This window comes from Peromyscus californicus, unplaced genomic scaffold, assembly GCF_007827085.1.
Source record: "Peromyscus californicus insignis strain IS unplaced genomic scaffold, ASM782708v3 Scaffold_8__1_contigs__length_139910024, whole genome shotgun sequence".
NCBI lineage: Eukaryota > Metazoa > Chordata > Mammalia > Rodentia > Cricetidae > Peromyscus > Peromyscus californicus.
In genome coordinates this window covers 49,199,011-49,219,021 of record NW_026294606.1, presented here as the reverse complement: position 1 = coordinate 49,219,021, position 20,011 = coordinate 49,199,011, and the positions used below count along the sequence as shown (strand labels likewise).

The window sequence follows — 20,011 nt, the reverse complement described above, 5'->3', positions numbered from 1 at the left end:
CTACACAACACCATCTCCAGAGTCTGAATTTGGGTTTAAAAATCATAGGCTTGGAAAGTTGTGGGGATGTGACCTTTGCTGTAAGATGACACATTACTACACATGATGTCACTGAGCAGTGACTGTAGGAAAGTAAGAAATTTGAACAGAGGCGGGGTGGGGAGATGTCTCAGCTGATAAAGTATTCGCCATGTTAGCCTACGTACCAGGTCAGCCAGGGCTACATAGCATGACTCTGCTTAAATATAAATAAAATAGAGGCCCAGGGGGATGGCTCCGTGGCTAAAGCATTTGCCAAACAAGTGTGAGAACTTAAGTTCAGACCCTCCACCCAAACCCTCTGTAAATGCTGTGTGAATGTGACAGCCCAACTGCTATTCCAGCCACAGAAGGTAGAGACAGGATCCACAGAGCAAGCTGCCTGGACAGATCACCCCGGCTCAGTGAATAAGGTTGGAATGCAACACTGGAATCCATATGCATTGATATATGAGAAGATTTCAAACTGCCTGTTAAAATCACAAGCTATGGCAGGCATGGTGGCATACACCTTTAATCTCAGCACCTGGGAGGCAGAGGCAGGAGGATCTCTGTGAGTTCCAGGCCATCTTGGTCCACAGAGTGAGTTCCAGGACAGCCAGGACTACATAGAAAGGCCCTGTCTAAGAAATTGAAAAGAAAATGACAAACTTTAGGTAGCGGGGTTATTTTCTATGAAACATATTTAGCCGCCGCCCCCCCCCCCCCCATACCTTAACTACTTCTCACATCTCATGTGATATTCTACCTGGAAGGACAAACTTTGAGATGTCTTGAGGAAGAAAGAGAGAAACTTGAGAACCAAGAAATCATCAGGCATGGGGGAGGACTAGATCACTGATCATGACCTGATACCTATCAAGTGACAGATAAGTCCTGGGTACACAGTAGGCACTGGATGAATGACAGTACTGTAATGACAAGGAACTAGCCCTTCCTCCAATGACACATTCTCTCTGGAAATGAAAAAACTAGGGGCTGGCAACATGGCTCAGCAGTTAAGAATATTCACAACCTCCTGGAACTCTAGCTCCTGGGGCGCTCATGCCCTTTTTTGTCTCGGTGGGCGCTTGTATTCACATGCACACAGCCCCACCCACTGCCACACACATACACATAATTAAAGATAGAAAATAAATAATATTTTAAAAAGAAATTAAGTATGTATTTGCCAAATAGGTGCATAAATGAGGATTCTGCTTCCCCGGGAAGGAGGTCCAAGCATGTGTCACTTTCAGATTCTGCTTCCCCGGGAAGGAGGTCCAAGCATGTGTCACTTTCAGCAGCATTTCAGACGCAGCAGGGAGGATTCAGGGAGGGAGGAGGAAGCCAGGAAGAACATGTTGTGAGAAAACAGTACAGACTTGGTCTCCAACTAAAAAAAAATTGTGGGTCAATTCTAGATTTGGAAAGAGAGGAGATGATTGAAAAAATATTCAGTCCTCCCTAGAAATTCACTTAGATGCTTTAATAACCCTTATCCTATTTGTCACTTCTAAACAAGGGGATGGAGGTGTAGATCAGAGGGTAGAGCCCCGTGGTATTGAGCTTGTGCATCAGGCTTGAGGCCTGGATTCAGTTCCTGGCATCCCATAAACTGGTGCACACCTGTCAACCCCAGCACTCAGGAGGCAGAGATAGGTGGACCAGAGATAGGTATGGCATTCTCAGCCACACAGCTAGCTCCAGACCGGCTTGCACCACGGAGACCCAGAAAGAAAAAGAAAAGTTACTAGGGAGAAGGCCCCCTGTGGCCAGGCAGCTTGCCTGTTGCACAGGTGTATGCTAAGCTCTCGTCTCACTCTGTGAACACAGGTAATGAATGACATTGGTCTCAAAAGCAGCTTCGAGGATTAAAGACATCATCCATTAAAGCCTCCTTCTAACACACAGTTAGCATGGCCCAGGGGACAGCTGTGGGTCTGGGACAATGGCTCTCGAGAAGCAATTGTTCCTCAACTTCTTTTGGGGTGGAGCCCACTGATCCCCTCCAACCCCTGAGGGAAATCCTCCTCACATCTGGGCCAGCCACCCAAGTCTGATTGTAATTAGTGTGGAGTGGTAGCAGGACATGCGAGTTTTCACAGCTCCCTCGGAGACTTCAGATTGTGCATGCACAGCTGTGGTGGGAACCATGCTCTCAGGGAGTAGCCTCAGGTCAGTGGCTGTCAGCCCAAGAACTGGGTAGGGTCCTGATGGTGGCCCAAATACTAAACTTGCCAATCTACCCTTCACAGACAAAGGAGGGCCAGATCAGAGAAAAACCTCTCTAAACATTTTCAGGCGACTAGGGATGTAGCCCAGTGACAGAGCACTCGTGTAACAAGCAAAGGCCCTGGGTTCCATCCCTAGTACTGCATTTGGGTGGTGGGGGGAGACTTGGATGAAAACACACCTTGCTATGTACTTGGTTGTGCCAAGTTAGGATAGAAATTCACTTTATCTACATGAAGGCTGTAAACAGTTCTGATAGGTTTTCCCCTCCCACAATCCCTTGCCCTCTTCTGTGTAACTTGGGCCTTTCAGAAGGGATCATAAGGAGAATGGAAGCAACCGAGAATTCACTATCAAAACTCATGCAATAGGTGAACCCCTCAGGCACTCAAAGAGATCGGGACATGTTCATGAAAGATGGTGTCCCAAATGTATGTACTGACACCAGGCTCCACAGAGGTGTTTGGGTCACAGGAATAAGGAATATCCTCTGCTGTGTCCAGAAAATATAACAAGGATGAAGAGTCACCGGGCAAGCTTTATGCTTTGGTTCCCCAAGCATAGGCTATTGTTTGAAAATGAAGTACAGTTGGGGCTGGAGAGATAGCTCAATCAGTAAAGCACTCACTCTGCAAGCCCAGGCCTCCAAATGTGGGCCTCAGAACCTACAAAAGAAAGCCACATTTGCCAGGTGCTGGTGGCACACGCCTTTAATCCGAGCACTCAGGAGGCAGAGCCAGGCGGATGTCTGTGAGTTCGAGGTCACCCTGGTCTACAGAGTGAGTTCCAGGAAAGGCACAAAGCTACACAGAGAAACCCTGTCTCAAAAAAACAAAACAACAACAACAACAACAAAAAAAAAGCCAGGTGTGGTAACATGCATCTGTGGTCCCAGTGCTGGGAAGGCAGAGGGAGGAGATCCCTGGCCAGCAAACTTAGCCTTATCAGAGACCTCCAGGTCCCGGTGAGAGTTTGTCTCAAAAACTGAGGTACACACACACATACACACACACATGCACACACACACAATTGTAATCAACAGAATGAAAATTAACTGCTGATCGTCGAATAGCTATAAAGCCACATGCATAACACACGTTAATGATGCACACATTCGCTGACTAACTTTCATGCGTCTGCCCAGTGCTCGCCGATGCCGGTACCTTACTCAATCCTTTACCTGAAAGGGGATCTCCAGTGCTGTCTACAAAGTCGTTTTCTTCTCCCTATAAAACAAAAATCGACCCTCATCAAAGTCATGGCCACAGGAAATGTCAAGTTTCCCTCCTTAGTTAAATTTCTACCAGCTAAGTGGGAGGGCCTGACTGAAGCTCAGGGGTAGTTCCTCAGTGGTGGTGAGCTTTGAGAACTGACCTAGAATGTGGAACAAGCCCAGGACGCAGCTGCTCCAGGAGACACTGGACAGAGGTGAAGCAGACCAGGGTCCCATTTCAAACATCTGAAGGCATGTAACCATGGGAGCATGCATGTAACCATGGGAGCATGCATGTAACCATGGGAGCATGCATGTAACCACGGGAGCATGCAAACATGGCTCCTGTTTCATTTTATCCTTATCACAAACTCTTTGTTTTGCTTTCATTCTGCCTTGGATTAAACCTGCCAGTCTAGGCTAGAATTCTTATGCGCGCGCTAGTGCGTGCGTGCATGTGTGTGATGTGTTTGCACATGCATGTGGAGGCCAGGGGTTGATGTTAGTGTCTCCCACCACCCCTCTACATCTTTCTTATCTTTTGAACAGTGTCTCTTACCTCTAGCTAGACTGGCTGGTCAGTGAACTCCAGAGTCTGCCTGTCTCTCTACTCTGTCCCCAGTCAGTGTCAAGGTTACAGCTGTATCAACCACATCCAGCTTTCACGTGGGTGCAGGGATCTGAACTCAGGTTCAGTGCTTGCTCAGCGGGCATTTGACCTAAGCAAGGATCCATTTCCCCAGCACCCACTCCAGGCCACAATTCTTTACCTTACCTGTGTATTTTTTTAAATTCATTTTTATGTGTATTTTGTGTGCATGTATGACTGTGCACCACATGGGCGCTTGGTGCCTGCAAAGCCGGAAGAGGGCATCAAATCCCACAGAAATGGGGTGACAGAGAGTTATGAGCCACCACGTAGGTACAGAGAATTAAACCCAAGTTTTGTGCAAGTGCAGCCAGTACTCAGCCACTGAGCCTCTCATATCTGAAGCCTCTCTACGGATTTCTTTCAAGTTTTATTGCAGAGCAGCTAAAACCAACAGTGAAAGAGCAGTGGCAAGCCCTGGACGAGCACACAGGCCCTGCCTGTCTGACTGGGCTTCTGTCTCTACCTCCAGGGTCATGCTGTTTTAGGATGACAGTGGCCCTCTCTATGGTCTTCTTGGAGGGAGGACCATGTGCTGGCCACAAGGCTGCCAGGGAGGACCAGTCCCCGCCCACTTCGCCTTTGGGAGCTGCATCTTTGTACACCTGCAGCCTTTCCCATCACCCACCGTTGCCCCTCCACCCATCACCGGAGTGGGATCCACAGTTCTGACTTTGTCGCTCCAGACAGACATCACCTCCACTGGCCTCTGATGTACATGAAGGTTCTGTTGGATTCACACAGCTCCACGGGGCTTTTAATTACCAGGTGTCTGAACTTTGTTTGTAAAGAAGCACTAACTTGGCCAGGCACGGTAGCACACACCCATATCCTAGCACTCAGGAGGCAGAGGCAGAAGGATTACAAGTTCAAGGCCCAAGTGGCCTTTACAACAACACACTGTCTTAGGAACAACAAAACGCACTAACCCCTGCTGTCATTGTGTTTAGTACACTTTAAGCATTTGCTACTTTTCTCTTAATCCTCTAAAGAGCCTTTCTCCTTGCCCTGAACTCGCCAATCCCAGTTCTCTGCAGTGTGTATATGTCCACTAATCCCGAGACTAGCTTTCCACCCACCACAGGAGCATTCCTATCCTTACCAGCCAGACTTTCCCCCAGGAATTGAGACAATTCTTGCTTTGGTTTTTCTGCTTTCCTGCCTTCTCTGACTCTTCAGGACAGCAACAAAGGCAGCGTGCTTGGGAGCCATGGGATTTCTGCAATGCTTTCTTCTCCCTTCTGTGTGTGTGTGTGTGTATGTGTATGTGTGTGTGTGTGTGTGTACTATAGGAAGCCCCTGAAGGGGCCTGAATGTCTCAGCACAGCCTCACACAGTCACAAGGTGGAGCCCTGAGAGCCCCACCCCCACAAGACTACACTCTCTGCCTTGAAGGCCTGGTGGAGACCTGCCCTTTCCTATCTGCAGAGTTTCCACAGGCCTGGGCAGGCCTGCTCACTCTTACATCAACACTGTCAACTCTGCCCACTGAATCGGAAGCGTGGGCCACAAGGACAGAATAGAAACTCCAAGTCGCAGAGACAGACAGGAATATTAAAGTTTGTAGATTTCTTGGTATAGAGGTCTCTGATAAAAACACCATGTTTCCCAGAAGTCAAAACTGTGTTGCCTGGCTCATTCTGCTTGATTTATCATCATCTAGAGAATAACAGGCCAATACCAGCTAGTCAGAGTCACCCTCAGGATGTGGGCAGGGTGCACGACTCAGAAACACTGTGAAATGGTTGAAAACAGAGTGGCCAGGGTGGCCGGGTATAGTGGCCCATGCCCACAGTCCCACCACTGTGAGGACTTCTAAGAGAGTTTCAGGCTAGCACCGGCTACATAGCAAGACTTTGCCTCAAAGAATAAAATGAAACAAAAGATAAGCCAGGACCTTTGTTTCCAGTCCTGATGACTGTGCCACTTTAATGTGAAATTCCCAACAGTGAAATCAGAAAAGAATTTGTACCTTATCTGTTTATTTTGGTCTTGTTGAAACAATGTTCCTGCCTTTATTCCACAGTTGTTTACTGAGCTGTTAATGTGGAGAAGCTGCATGAAGGAACTCATATCCACAGGTCCAAGGACCTGGGTCCTTGACCTGAGTAAGGTACAGAAGGAGAAGAATCACAGGCGTGACCAAAAGGCCAGCCCGAAGATTTCGAGCACTCAGGGAGGTACCGATGGAGTCCCCCAGGAAGAGGTCTCCATAGACTGAAAATACCAGAGGGGACTGGGGATACAGCTCAGTGAGGGAATGCTTGCCTAGTATGTTCAGGCCCTGGGTTCAATCCCCAGCATCACAAAAAAGTTAAACAAAACTCAAAACTGGCAGTGGTGGTTCACAGCTGTAATCCCAGTACTTGGGGAACAGAGGCAGGAAGATTTGCTGTTTGTAGACATCTGTCTAGGCTACAGTGAGAACTTAACACACACAAACACAAATTGGGTGAGGTGGTGCATACCTCTAGAATCCCAGCACTTGGGAGCTGGAGGCAGGAGGGTCAGGAGTGCAAAGCCAGCCTAGGCTACAGGAGACCTTGTTTGAGAGGGTTCTAAAGGGTGCAAGGCAAGGAAGTGGAGGGTGGGGGAATGTAGCCTAGTTGGCAGAGTGCTTGTCTAGCATGTGTGAAGCTCCGGGTTCCATCCCCAGCACACATAAACCCAGGAGCATGGGCACATGCTTGTAATCATGGCACCTGAGAAGTGAACGCTGGAGGAGCAGAAGTTCAAGGCCAACCTGGGCTACACGAGACCCTGTCTCTGAAAGACAAACCAGACAACAAAAACACAAATAATAATACCACAAAAAACTATGAATAAGATAAAATACATCAGAGGTCATTTCCCAAACACAAAGATGGTTGAGACTGGTCCCGCTGAGGGTCTGGAAAGTGGACAGTTGCAGAACAGGGCATTTGCCTAGAACCTACAGCAGTTGACAAGAACATAGAAAAGCAGGAAATCTCTCAGTGTTACTGGGTCTTTGACAGAGGCGAGAAGAGGAGCAAGATATCGGGAAGACGGGAATGGCTGCCGCCCTCGTAAGTGCTGGACTTTGTCTACAGACAGTAGGGCTCACTGTGGGCTCTCAATGGAAGCAGGACATGTCCAATACAGTGTAAAATCAGCAGGGGAAACACCTGACTAGTTGCAGGTACAGGACACATGGAAGGCAGGGGCTGAGGCTGGGATACAGACTCTGCGTCTGGGAGGGAGGGAAGAAAACTAGAGGTGAAGAAGTCACTAGGAGATGAGCAAAGGAGGTGAGCAGAAGGTAGAGCAGGCTCTGAAGAGTTACGGGCAAGAAGAGGTCAGGTCCACGTACAATAGCCCCTAGAAGCCGAGAGCAACAGAAAAGACTGGTTCCTGGAAGAGACCGAAGCAAGTGTTGGAACTAGAGGTGCTGAGCAGATTCTGGAAGGAGAGATGAGAAGTGGAGAGCAAGCTGGGAGGTCTCAACCTCCTGCAGTACTCAAGTCCTACACTGTGATGGCAGAGTCGGGGCCAGAGAGAAGGGAGGGACCCTCATGGGTTGCAGGAATCCCCCGCCCTAAGCAGCGGAAGTGAAAATATCTCCTGGGTGGGTAGTGCTGCCACAGACGTGGCTAGAAATCATGGCTGGGTCTCTCTGGAATGTTCCAATATACCTAGCTCTGAAAGATTCCCACCCTGACCCCATCAGGCCTCAGCTGACACGTCACTTCCTCTCGGGGGCCTTCTCCAAATGCCCCATGTGGGTTCTGTGACCTGGGTCCTCCCACAGTATCCTGTAGTCTCACCCACAGTGCCTGGGGCATTGGGTTTGGAGTCTGTCTTCAGCACTACACCCCAGGCTGCATGGCAAGGACACTGTGTGTGTTATAGAGAGGGGGATAACCGGGGCATCAAGTGTCTGTGGAGGGAGGCAAAAACGGAGGGAGGTAAGCGTGGACACAGAATGCAGCCCATGTCTTCAAGACCATTCCACAGGTTGCCTTTCAACAGGAGTCTCCTTACTTCTCCTCCATTCCTGCCTGCTCTGGGGCCTCGACCCCTTAAGCCCCCTTGGATCTCACCTCCATTCCTATCCACTTAGTCATTGCCGAGCACCTGAGTGCTGTGCTTTCTCTTGTGACACTTCGAAGGGACCCTCAAGACCAGGCCTATTGATCTTCCCCATAGCTGGAGGTGATGGGAGAGTCATTAGCCTCTCAACTGAGATCCAGCTGCTCCACCCTGCATGCTCCACCCTGCATGGCCCGAACAGCTGTATGGACTTCTGCCCCAGGACATGCTGGATCATCTAGAGTGTGGGAGCTTAACGGAGGGGGGCTCCATCTGTGTAGCCATGAGGATGTTGTCATTTATGTTGGGGTGAGACTTTTTGGTGATCAGAAGCTTTGGGGTCACCCACACTCCTGCAAGCAACCCTTAATCCATGCTCCCATAGGTAGATCCAATCACCTCACTTTACCAAACTCCTCTCAGACAGAGTCATTGCTTTGGTCAGTTGCAGGAGCCCTCTCTGGGGTGAGCAGATGTTCGTCCATGTCTCCCCAGGACAAGTTCACAGCACCCCATCACTCCTGGTTGTGTGCCCATTTGTCTGATAACTGTGGGCCCCTGGCCAATCCCTGGAGTCTCCTACACTCTAAATCCATCTTGCTCTAACCTGCTATGCTTTGCTGGAGAAAAGAAAGCTACAAACCTCACACATTCATGTTATCTGACCTCACTGTTCCCTGCTCATCCGCAGGTCCACATTAACATAACGTGATGGTTAATGCTGTGGGCTTGATAGGATCTAGACCACCCATAAGGCACGCCTCTGGGCACATCTATAAGGGATTTTCTTGATTGGGTTCTCCCTAACTGTGGGCAGGACCCTCCATCTGTGGTCCAGATGGAAGGGGAATTAAGGGAACTACTTTTGCTTTTTGCCTGCTGGCTTCACATCTCATTGGCAAGTTCATCTACTGTGTTGTTGCTGCAACTGTGCATGCTGCCTCTGCTGCCACCTTTTCTGCATGAAGCCCTGGGCCTCTCCAGGAACCCTTCTGGCCTTCAGGGCCAGACTGGGACTGCTGAGGCCTCTAGCCATTGCTGAACTACCTGGACCACTTCCTGTAAACCAGTCTACTAAACCCAGCCCCCCTTTGCTATGTATTCACTCTGCCAGTTCTGTTCCTCCAGAGAACCCTAACTAATACACCTGCCAACTATCCTGAGTTGTATCGGGTCCTGATGTAGACCCTCCACTCACCACTGGGTCCCTGTCCCCTTCTCTCCCCCTGCTTTATAAGGTGCAGGCTGAGTCAGTGGACTCTTCCCACCCTCAGGAGTCTTAAGACATTGCCTTAAGTCATTGTCTTCTTCACGTCAACCTCTAGAGAGATGGTGTCATTGTCTCCAAAAACTTCCCTTGCTTCTTGAGTTATGAATTTTGTGCACACTTCTGTTACAGCTCTACCATGAAGGGCGACAACTATGTCTCACTCATCTTTATATCGCTAGTGCTGAGCACAAAGGCTGTGTTCAAAGTAGGTTTAACTATGTGCTGAGGCTGTAATTCAGGTAGAGTGCTTGCCTAGCATGCACAAGGCCCAGGGTTTGATCGCCATCCCCGAATAAAATGGGCACTAACAACACATGTCTGTAAGCCCAGCACTCAGGAAGTGGAAGGAGGAGAGTCAAAAGTTAGAGGCTAGCCCAGGTTACACAGCGAATCCCAGGCAAGACAGAATGTGTCTCAAAATAAAATAAAACTAAAACAAAAAAAGTCAGCTAACTAAGAGCAGAGGCATTGGGAGGTAAGAGGCACATAGGTGGAAGAGGTCCTCAGCAGAGTGGAAAGGCCTAGAGGGAAATGTCACCAAATAAAGCACGAAAGAGGAGAGTGGGCACCCAAAAAAGGGGCCTAGCTGGGTTCAGACAACTAGAAAGACAAAATTGATGCGTTCAAGAAAAGAATTAAATAGACATATTTAAAAATTAAATAACAATATGTATCTAATTTCATTCTTCTGCTGGTGGAGGTTCTGTTTTACCAACACTGTTTATTAAATAGGCTATCTCCCTCACCACTGTGTATTTTTGCCTGTCAAGAATTAGGTGGGCATAGCTTTGCTGGTTTATTTCTGGGCTCTCTATTCTGTTCCATTTGTCTGTCTCTTCTTGGGCCAATCCCAGGCTGATTTTGTCACTCTGGCTCTACCGTATAATTTGAAGTCAGGTATTGTGATTCCTCCTGCTGTATTCTCACTCCTTGGGATTGCTTTGGGTATCTGTAGTCTTCTGTGGTTCCACACGAATTCTTGTGTTGTTTTTCCTAGATCTGCCAAATGTCACATCAGAAATTTGATAGGCATTGAATTAAATCTGTAGGCTAATTTTAGTAGGTTAGTCATTTTCACAATATTAATTCTGACAATCCATGAGCATGGAAAGTCTTCCTTCCCACCATCTAGTATCTTCTTTGATTTCCTCTTTCAGTGTCTTGACATTTTCATTGTCAAGAGGTCTTTTTCTTTAGTTGGGTGTATTCCTGGGTACTTTTTTTTTTTTTTTTTTTTTTTTTTTTTGCTAATCTGAGTGGGATTTTTTTTCCTAATTTCTTTCTCTGTGGTATATTGTTGCTATATATGAAGGATATTGTTTTTACTTTTTATATTGATTTTGTATCTTGCAACTTTACTGGCTGTAGTAGATTTTATAGGGTCGTTGAAGTGATGTCATGTCATCTGTAGGTAGGGATAGTTTGACTCCTTCATTTCCCATTTTTATTCTCTTTATGCCTCTCTCTTGTGTAGTTGCTATAGCTAAGATTTTGAGCACTATATTAAATAAGAGTTGGGAGAGTGGACGTCTTGGTCCTGGTTTTAAAGGAAATGCTCTCAGTTTGTCTCCATTTACTATAATGTTGTCTGCATATGTAAAGACCAACATCTCAGGAGCCATGTGTTCAAAGCCCAGACAGATCAAAGATGGCACAAAGGTGGGCAGAGATTAAATTGAGGCCAGGAGCAGGGATCTCTTCACTGTGGATGAAAAACTAAGTACAGAAGAACACAAATTTGAAAGAAATGCCACAGTTGTTGCTCCGATGAGAACCAACTAAAGATTTGTGTACACTTAGCGCTTTCTTCTCCTCAGTGGTTTTTCTCTGCGATGACATAGGCCTTCCACAGCTGGAGTTGAAGTGTGGGTCAAAACCCTTAGCTGTTGCTAGAGGGAGGCCAGGGTGCTGAGTGTATTTCCGAGTGTAATTCCAAACTCACGCTACAGGTACAGAGATAAAAGATCTTGGGTTTTCCCTTTGTATATGGAATAGAGCTAGTTAATGTTCAGAAATATCACAAAATGCTTTACAGGTGATTATGGTTGGTTCCTGCAAACACAGGTAGACCTCAGGACATGGAAGTTCCAGGGTGGTGGGAGCTTCTCCTTAGATCCCTTTCATTCACAAAACCCAGGCTTGTAGTACCAGTGATGTTGGGAACAGCCATGTAGTGAAGGGAGGAGCATCATACACTGGTTGGTCTGTGATTTTCCTGAGCTGCCTAATAGTGTGTGAGCCCAAGAAAGACCATTTCATTTCACATATGGAAAAAGTTTACATTTGGTTGATTATTTCAATGTATTTTAAATATTTTATTTAATATTTAGAACACTTCTTATATTTTAAAATTTTTTATTATAATTTTAAAAATATTTTTGGGCCGGGTGGTGGTGGTGCACACCTTTAATCCCAGCACTCAGGAGGCAGAGCCAGGCTGATCTCTGTGAGTTCCAGGCCAGCCTGGTCTACAGAGTGAGATTCAGGATAGGCACCAAAGCTACAAAGAGAAACCCTGTCTCGAAAAAAAAATCCCCAAAAATATTTTTGGATTTATTTTTATTTTCATTCATATGTTTGTGTGTGTGTGTGTGTGTGTGTATACGCACTTGAGTGTAGTGCTCTTGGAGGCCAAAGGCATCAGATCCCCCAGAGCTTGAGTTATAGGCAATTGTGAGCCACTCAAAATGGGTGCTGGAAATTGAACTCAAGAGAATATATACTTTAACCACTGAGCCATCTTTCCAGCTCTATTTTTGGTGTGTGTGTGTGTGTGTGTGTGTGTGTGTGTGTGTAGGTACCTGAAGAGGCCAGAAGAGGGCATTGGATCCCTGGAGTTGGAATTATGGGTGGTTATGACCTGCCCAGCATAGGTGCTGGGAACTGAAACTCTTGCAAACTACTACAATTTTCTTTTAGATGTTTATTTCTGGGGAGCTTCATCACAGAGTGACATTGGGGAGCCTGGGTTTGCTGTGGCACCAGTGTGAACCAAGGTTGACATTCCATTATTCCCAGTCATCAAAAACAGGGGCAGTAAGCCTCAGAATGACAAGGCAGATCCCACAGAAATGCCAGTGAGATTACCACCAAAATGCTTGACCAGGGCATTAATCTGGATCAGCGTCCGGCTATTGGAGGGCTGTGAGGGCCAGGAATGACAAGAGCATCTTTCTAACAGCAGTGAGCAAGTCCAGAAGGGTAAACAGGGGAGGTGTAGGGAGTGCCAAAAGGCAACAGAGCCTGCCCAGAGGGGTGGAGCTGGGGCAGAGAGGGGTGGAGCTGGGGCAGAGAGGAAAACCTCAGAGTATGGGCTGCAGGGTTTGTTCCCAGTAAGGCCATGATCCAGGACCATTTCACAGAGAGGGGAAATCATTGCAAGGGCAGGATCTGGGACATATAACTATGGTCTAGAAAAAGAAAGCTCGTGTTCTGAGGAAGTTAAATGCCGGAGGGAGATAGAATCAGATGGCTATCGGTTTGGGACAGGATTGTCTCTGCTTATCAAAAGATGGAAAGAGAAATTCTATTATTCATTTTTTTTTTTTCTGAGACAGGGTTTCTCTGTGTAGCCCTGGCTGTCCTGGAACTCACTTTGTAAACTAGGCTGGCCTGAAACTCATAGAGATCTGCCTGACTCTGCCTCCCAAGTGCTGGGATTTAAAGGTGTGCCCCACCACCTCCTGGCCTGTTATTCACTTTTAGTTGTTTGATTTTTTTAAACAAAGATTTATTTTTATTTTTTTATTTACACGTATGTGCATGTGTGTCTGTGAATGTATGTCATATATGTATGCCCACAGAAACCAGAAGAGGTCATAGGATCCCCTGTAATTGGAGTTACAAACAGTTGTGAACTGCCATGTAAGTGCTGAGAACTGAACTCAGGTCCTCTGGAAGAGCAGCCAGTGCTCTTAACCACTGGGCCATCTCTCCAGCCTCTATATCTTTTCTTTTCTTGTTTTTTTTTTTTTTTTTTTTTTTTTTTTTTTTTTTGGTTTTTCGAGACAGGGTTTCTCTGTGTAGCTTTGCACCTTTCCTGGATCTCGCGCTGTAGACCAGGCTGGCCTCGAACTCACAGAGATCCTCCTGCCTCTGCCTCCTGAGTGCTGGGATTAAAGGCGTGCGCCACCACCGCCCGGCTTTTTCTTGTTTTTTTAAAGACAAGGTCTCATGTAGCTTAGGCTAGCCTTGAACTGAACTGACTATGTAGCTGAGAATGACCTTGAACTGAATATCCTGCCTTTACCTTCCAAGTGCTAGGATTTCAGATGTGAACCATTACATCAGGTTTGAGTAGTTTTATTTATTTTTTTTTAAAGTTTTAATAATATATCTATTTGTGTGTGTGTCTATGTGTACCTGTGTGTGTCTGTGTGTACATACATGTCATTGTATGAGTGTGGAGGTCAGAGAACAATGTCTGGGTCCTCTCCTTCTACCATGTGGGTCCTAGGGATTGAGCTCAGGTCATCAGGTTTGGCAGCAAGTGCCTAACCTACTGAGCCATCCTGCCATCCCAGCTCAAGTATTTTTGACATCAGATGTCTATTCAAAGGTAGCATCTTCAATCTGACATGAACTGTTTGTCGGCCATAAACAACTGAGGCAGGGGGATGGCAAGACACGTGCAGAACACCAAGCAGGTGATCCCCAAGCCCCTGAAACTCATTCTCTCTTCCAAGATGCCCAGACAACTGTGTGTCAAGAGACCTTTTTGGCCTGGCTTAAGGAAACAGGTGGTCTATTTGGAGTGGCAGGCTACAGCAGAAGTTTCTCTTTTAGAGTTTAAAAATACCACGTATATATTCTAAGGAAATCTGCAGTCTTAGCTGGTAGTGCTGGTTCCTTGTCCTATAAACTTCACACCAGGGGTAAAGTAAGAAATTGCCAAATAAACCAGAGCGATCTGATTTTTCCCTCAGAGAAAAAAGCTCAAGGACCCGCCAATCTATGAAACAGATCTTGTTGGAGCTTGAAAGGATTGTTGCGTGTCCAGAACTGCAGGCAGGGGCCTGCCGGGCTGACGAACGACAGATAGCATCTGCAGCCTTGCTGGTCCCCGCCATGCCCTGTTATTACCATGCACTTAATGGCTTCGGATCTGCATAGCTCCTGGTGAGCCCATTGCCTGCCAAGACAGCTAGGCTGCTGGTTAGAATTCTACCCAGGGCCTCCCAGTCCAGTGCAAAGAAAGGAGCAGCCCCTGAGGAAGGGTTCCAGTCTGAAATGTCGCCTCCACGCTCACGTATTTGAATACTTGGTCCCCGGAAGCTGGCACTGTTTGGGGAGGTCATGGAATCTCTGGGATGTGAGGCCTCACTTGGAGGACTTAGGTCCCTCAGGGCGGGCCTTTGTACACCCACCTCTGCTGCTAGCTGTCTGCTTTCTGATCCACCACAATGTGCAGAGCAGCCACCATATGCTCCCAAGGACGTCCCCCGTGCCCTCCCCACCATGAGGGACTGTATCTCTGAAACTGTGAGTCCAAACAAATTCTTCCTCTCTTAAGATGTTTCTGTTGGGTTTTTAGTCACAACAAGAAAGGAAACTCATACACCCTGCATTTACCAGGTGAGTTCTGGTAGCATCCACCCAGGCTGTTCTTTCAGCCCAGTGCCCTTCAGACCCGGAGGAAAAGCCTACAATCTCTCTAGGTTTAGGTGGACTGGTACACCAATCTGCTCCCAACAGAGAAATGTCAGGCCTCTGGGGGCAGCATGGGAATGGCCAAGACAAGCAGGACGGCCATCTCTCTAAAGAGCTCAATCACAGGGCACTGCTAACTTTTTTGGTCAAATCTACTAAAAACAGGTGATGCTTTCTTATATATGTATATGTGTCTAAAAATAATGTACAATCTAAACAAAATTAAATTCTCATTTATTAGAAATTATTTACTACATAGATATCAGTGGAATGATTTGCTGGGTAGTCTATTTTTCTATTCTGTTAACTGTATTTTCATGATTAGTAGAAAAGCTGGTAAAGATCTGATTAATCCATACGGCCTTCAAACATAGGTCATCATGTAGAATTTGCAAAACATACTGGGCTATATAGCCAGGTCTTTAAGAAATCAGGCCACTCACAGGGTGTAGAGGGGATGCCTAAAGCGATGCCTCAGTGCATGGTGCCTGCCATCTGTGAAAAACTGAGGAACAGTAATGACTGATACAGGCTGCCAGCTCTCCCCAAGCTGACCTACAGAGTCAACTCGATCCCAGGCAAAGTCCCAGCAAACTATTTTTGAATATTGACAAATAGATTCTAAAATTGATACAGAAAGTAGATTCCCTCCAATCTAGACTAGTCAGTTGGAGGAAAGCAGTGGGCTCTAATTGCCTAACTTTAAAACACACTATGAAGCTACAGTTATCAAGACAGTGTGGTATGGCTAGGAATCTAGTCAGATATCACCAGGTTTCAAACTTGTAGTCAGTAACTTATACCAGGAAACTGCGGGACTCAGATTATTAGCCAGAAGAATAGGATTTGAATACTAACTCTGGACCTGGGTAAGGACTTGATGTTCTAAAATGTCAAGAGAATTGAGGAGCTGTGCCCCGACCTCCTGAAGGAGACAAGATCTCATGTAGTTCAGGTTGTCCTCAAACTCACTTTGCAGCTGAGAGCAACCTTGAGCTTCCTGGTCCTCCTGCCTCCATCTCCCAAGTGCTGGGATTACAGGTATCTGCCACTGTGCTGGCTTTCATGTGGTTCTGGGGACGGCACCCAGGGATTTCTTTATGGCAGGCAAGTGCTTTATCAATGGAATCCCATCCCCAGGCCAAGATTATTGTCTTGGAGGATTTCAGGTAAAGAGCAAAGGAGGTGCCACTGTCCCCTTCCTTAAGGAAGAGAGGCAGGTAACAGGACACACTTGTTGTGAAGGAAGTGAGGGAAGATTGGGGGTGGGGAGGTGCAGGGTGTTGGGGAGAAGGAAGGAATATCAAGAAAAACAAATCATGTCTTAAAATGCCTTCCTAATCCTATCATTTTAAATATTAACTAAGAAAGGAAACAAAATATTAATCCAAATGGCCTGCCAAACACCTAGAGAGGTAGATGCCCTCTAGGAAAGCTGTATGTTCTAGAGGTTTTTAAGTAAGATCATAATGTCTACCTCAACATGTAGGTTAGCACAGTGGTCTCCCTGGCCATGTTCTCTGTCACACTGTAAGAACATTTTCCTATTCAGTGGTCCCTGCAGACTTCATTAAACATTATGTCTGTTCTGCTAAAGGCCCTGTCGAAAAGGGGGAGAAGATAACCCGCACATTAGGGGAGAATTATTTGCAAAAGATACTTTGAATAATGAACTACCTAAAATATGCAGAGAACCCTTAAAACCAACCAAAGGGACACAAAGGACCAATTTAAAAACAGGCAGAACCAGGCTAGACAAATGGCTCACTGGTTAAAGGCCCCGGCTGCTCTGGCAGTGAACCACATGGAGCAGTTCAGAACTGTAACTCCAGACCCAGGGAATCCTCCACTGTCTTCTGGCCTCTGTAGGGACCAGGCACGCTTGTGGTACCCTTACATACACGTAGGCAGCACACACATGAAATAAAAATATGTCAATACATCTTTAAACTAGAAACAAAATCCCCAAGCACTCCTTATAAATAAAATATACAGATAGAAAATTAGCATATTAAAAGACACTCCATCCACATCACCTGCCATCACAGAAATGCAAATTAAAACAGCCACTATACACCTATTAGAATAGCCAAAACACAGAGAGCACCGAATGTTGGAGAGAACGTGGTACAACCGGACTTTATCGGCTTCTGGTGAGAACTCAGAAGGGAGCCGTCACTCATGAAGCCACACTGTGGCACTGGCTTCTGACAAAACTGAACTTTCTCACTGTGCGAGCCTCAGGCATGCTCCTGGACACTTAGGCATGCCCAAACCTGCACACGGCTGCTTAGAGCTGTTTTTTCCTAAGGGCCAGAATGTTGAGGCAACCATCGTGAGACATAAGCCCCTCACTCTGCAATGACAAATTCAAGACACTGGAGACAGTGAAGCCGTTTTTATTTTCCAGTTCTGTAGAAACTGACATCGGCCTAGAGGAAAGGCAAAATGGTTAGCACCACTGACTTAGGGCACGCAATGGTGTTTAAAGTCCCTGACCGCCAAAGCATCCTGCCTCCTTTGTCCCCTGGTCTGGTACACCAGGGAGCTACAATCTCCCTGCTCATTTAGCATACTCCTCACTAAATTTCCCACCCTAGTGGTTCAGGAGGCAAAGCTTTAACGTATATCCAGAGGTTTAAAATTCCTCCCTTTTTTATTATTTTTTATTATATAGCAGGCTCCCTGTAACTTTTCAACCCAGGATAAACTGCCAACATCTGGACATGCTGGTACCAGTGGCCAGCTAGGGGGAAACAAGGGCCCAATGCTTCCTACTTATCTGTGATTGTTTAATGAGCTCTAAACACAGCCCATATTGAAAACGGATCAAAATGATTTATTTCTTACAACCATGATATCCCTCAGTAGGTAAAAAGAGAATCAGTGGTATATCCAGATAGTGAATTGAAATATTGCACAGCACAGAAAAGCAATGAGATACCAACCATTAAGAGACACAGAAGTTTAAACGCCTATTACTAAATGCAAGAAGCCCTATGGTGTGATCCCAACTCTGTGACATTCTGGAAATGGCAAAACTATAGAAATGATGAAAAGATCAGAAATTGTCAGGGGCTGGGGGAGGGAGGGAGGGGTGAGCAGCTGAGCACAAAGGATTTTTAGCGGAGTGAAATGACCCTGTGTGATTCTGTCATAGCAGGTGCACGGCATTAACTATTTGGCCAAAGCCACAGAATGCACACCACCCACAATGAGACTTAACGAACATACTGGCCTGCGGTGGAGAGTGTCTCAATGTGGGCACACCGACAGAAACAACTGTGCCACCGTGGTAGAGGATGTTGGCAACGTGGGAGGCTGTGTGTGTGGGGGGGGGGAAGGTGCTAGGTGGGAAATCTCCATAGCTCCACCCCGATTCTCCTGTGGACCTACAACCACTCTGGTAAATAAATGATTCAATTCTAGAAAAAGAATTGATCATGGTTTTTTTTCCCTTGGGAATGGAAAAAATGCCAGTTAGCTAATCCACCAATTAGACCCTCTGTTCTCAGAGTGTAGGAGGTCTCAAAGTCATCAGTTCCTGTAACACTTCCTTGTCCCACTGCCAAGAGAAGCCACTTCCCTATTAACAGTGGCCCTGCTGGCGCCCAAACTCTAACACACATCTTCAGCCCACCTTAACTCAACCTTTAGTCCATCACCTGACAGGTCCTTTTCCATCTCATCTCTTCCTCCAAACGTGGTTTTGTTTTTAAAGCATTGCTAAACAAAACTTGCTAGGACTCAATTTGGTGTGTGACGGCACGGCATGAATCAGCCTGTCTTAAAGGTATATGCTTTCTGAGACACTTAATGCTCTCACTGTAGCTTAGCAGATTGAACTGTAAGCAACATTGCTGGTGAGCATTGAGAAATGAGCAGATGTGAACCTGATAGGGCCAAGCACTCCCCAGCTTATTTTTTGACACAGGGTCTCTCACTGAACCTGGAGCTTCCCGATCCACATGCTTCTGCCCCCAGAACCGGGACTGTGGGCACACACTTCTGTGCTTGGCTTTCTACATGGGTGCTGGGATCTGAACTCAGGTCCTCATGCCTGACAAGCACTTTCCTGACCAAGTCATCTCCCCAGCCCCTGTTTTTTGATGATAAAAGGTTTAAGATTTCAAAGCTTAGATCGTATGAACAAAACAAGGAGAACAAAGAAATGGCTGAGAACTGCTACAATTCCACTCTTTGCTTTTAGACACTCACCCTCGCGGAGCTTTACTGAGTGTGTGTGGAGGCCAGAGCCTGAAATTCAGTGTCTCCCTACCGTCACCCTCCACCATATATAGCAAAGACCTCTCACATGCGCTCAGGACTTCCACTAGTCCATCTAGCCAGCTAACTCCTGGGACCTCCTGTTCCTGCCTCCCTCCTGCTGGGATTATAGGCAGGCCACCACACCTGCCTGCGTTTACATGGTTGCTGGGATCTGAACTCAGGTCCTTGTGCTTGCACAGCAGGCATCTTCCCAGATCAAGTTTTGTCTTTAGAGAAGGGTCTCGCATAGCACAGTCTGGTCTCGAAGCCATGATCCTTGCGTCTCTGCCTTCTAAATGGAGGGATTACAGGCATGCACTGCTACACACACCCTTATTTTTATTTTTAAAGCTCTTTCAGATCATTCTTATAAAAGCTCTGGGTATTTGCAGTTTAACAAACAGTTAATATTATTCTTACCTGATGTTGATCATCAGAATTTGGTGGGCAGCTGGAACTGACTGTATCACACTCCTTGGCTGGGGGGCAAAAAGAACAATATACAGCTTGATAAAGAAAGCACACACTCCAGTCTAAGACCTAAAATTAAAACTCAGAATTAAATGCTGCCTTGACATCTGGTAAAAGTTGGGATGGATCTGCATGAGAACAAGTTCAGGTTCCAACTCTTCTCTCCAGCTACACAATGTTCTTCTTA

The 20,011-nt window shown here is 46.6% G+C and overlaps 1 protein-coding gene across 1 annotated transcript in view; it reads right to left on the bottom strand.

Annotated features, from left to right (window-relative positions):
- The window catches only part of Edaradd (EDAR associated via death domain), a 44,169-nt gene that overhangs the window by 4,976 nt on the left and 19,182 nt on the right, over window positions 1-20,011 (bottom strand). The window contains exons 4-5 of the mRNA XM_052728841.1: window positions 19,774-19,832; window positions 3,434-3,479 (exon numbers count right to left, since the gene is read on the bottom strand). Coding sequence (XP_052584801.1) covers window positions 3,434-3,479; window positions 19,774-19,832 — 105 coding nt within the window. The remainder of the gene's footprint in view (window positions 1-3,433; window positions 3,480-19,773; window positions 19,833-20,011) is intronic.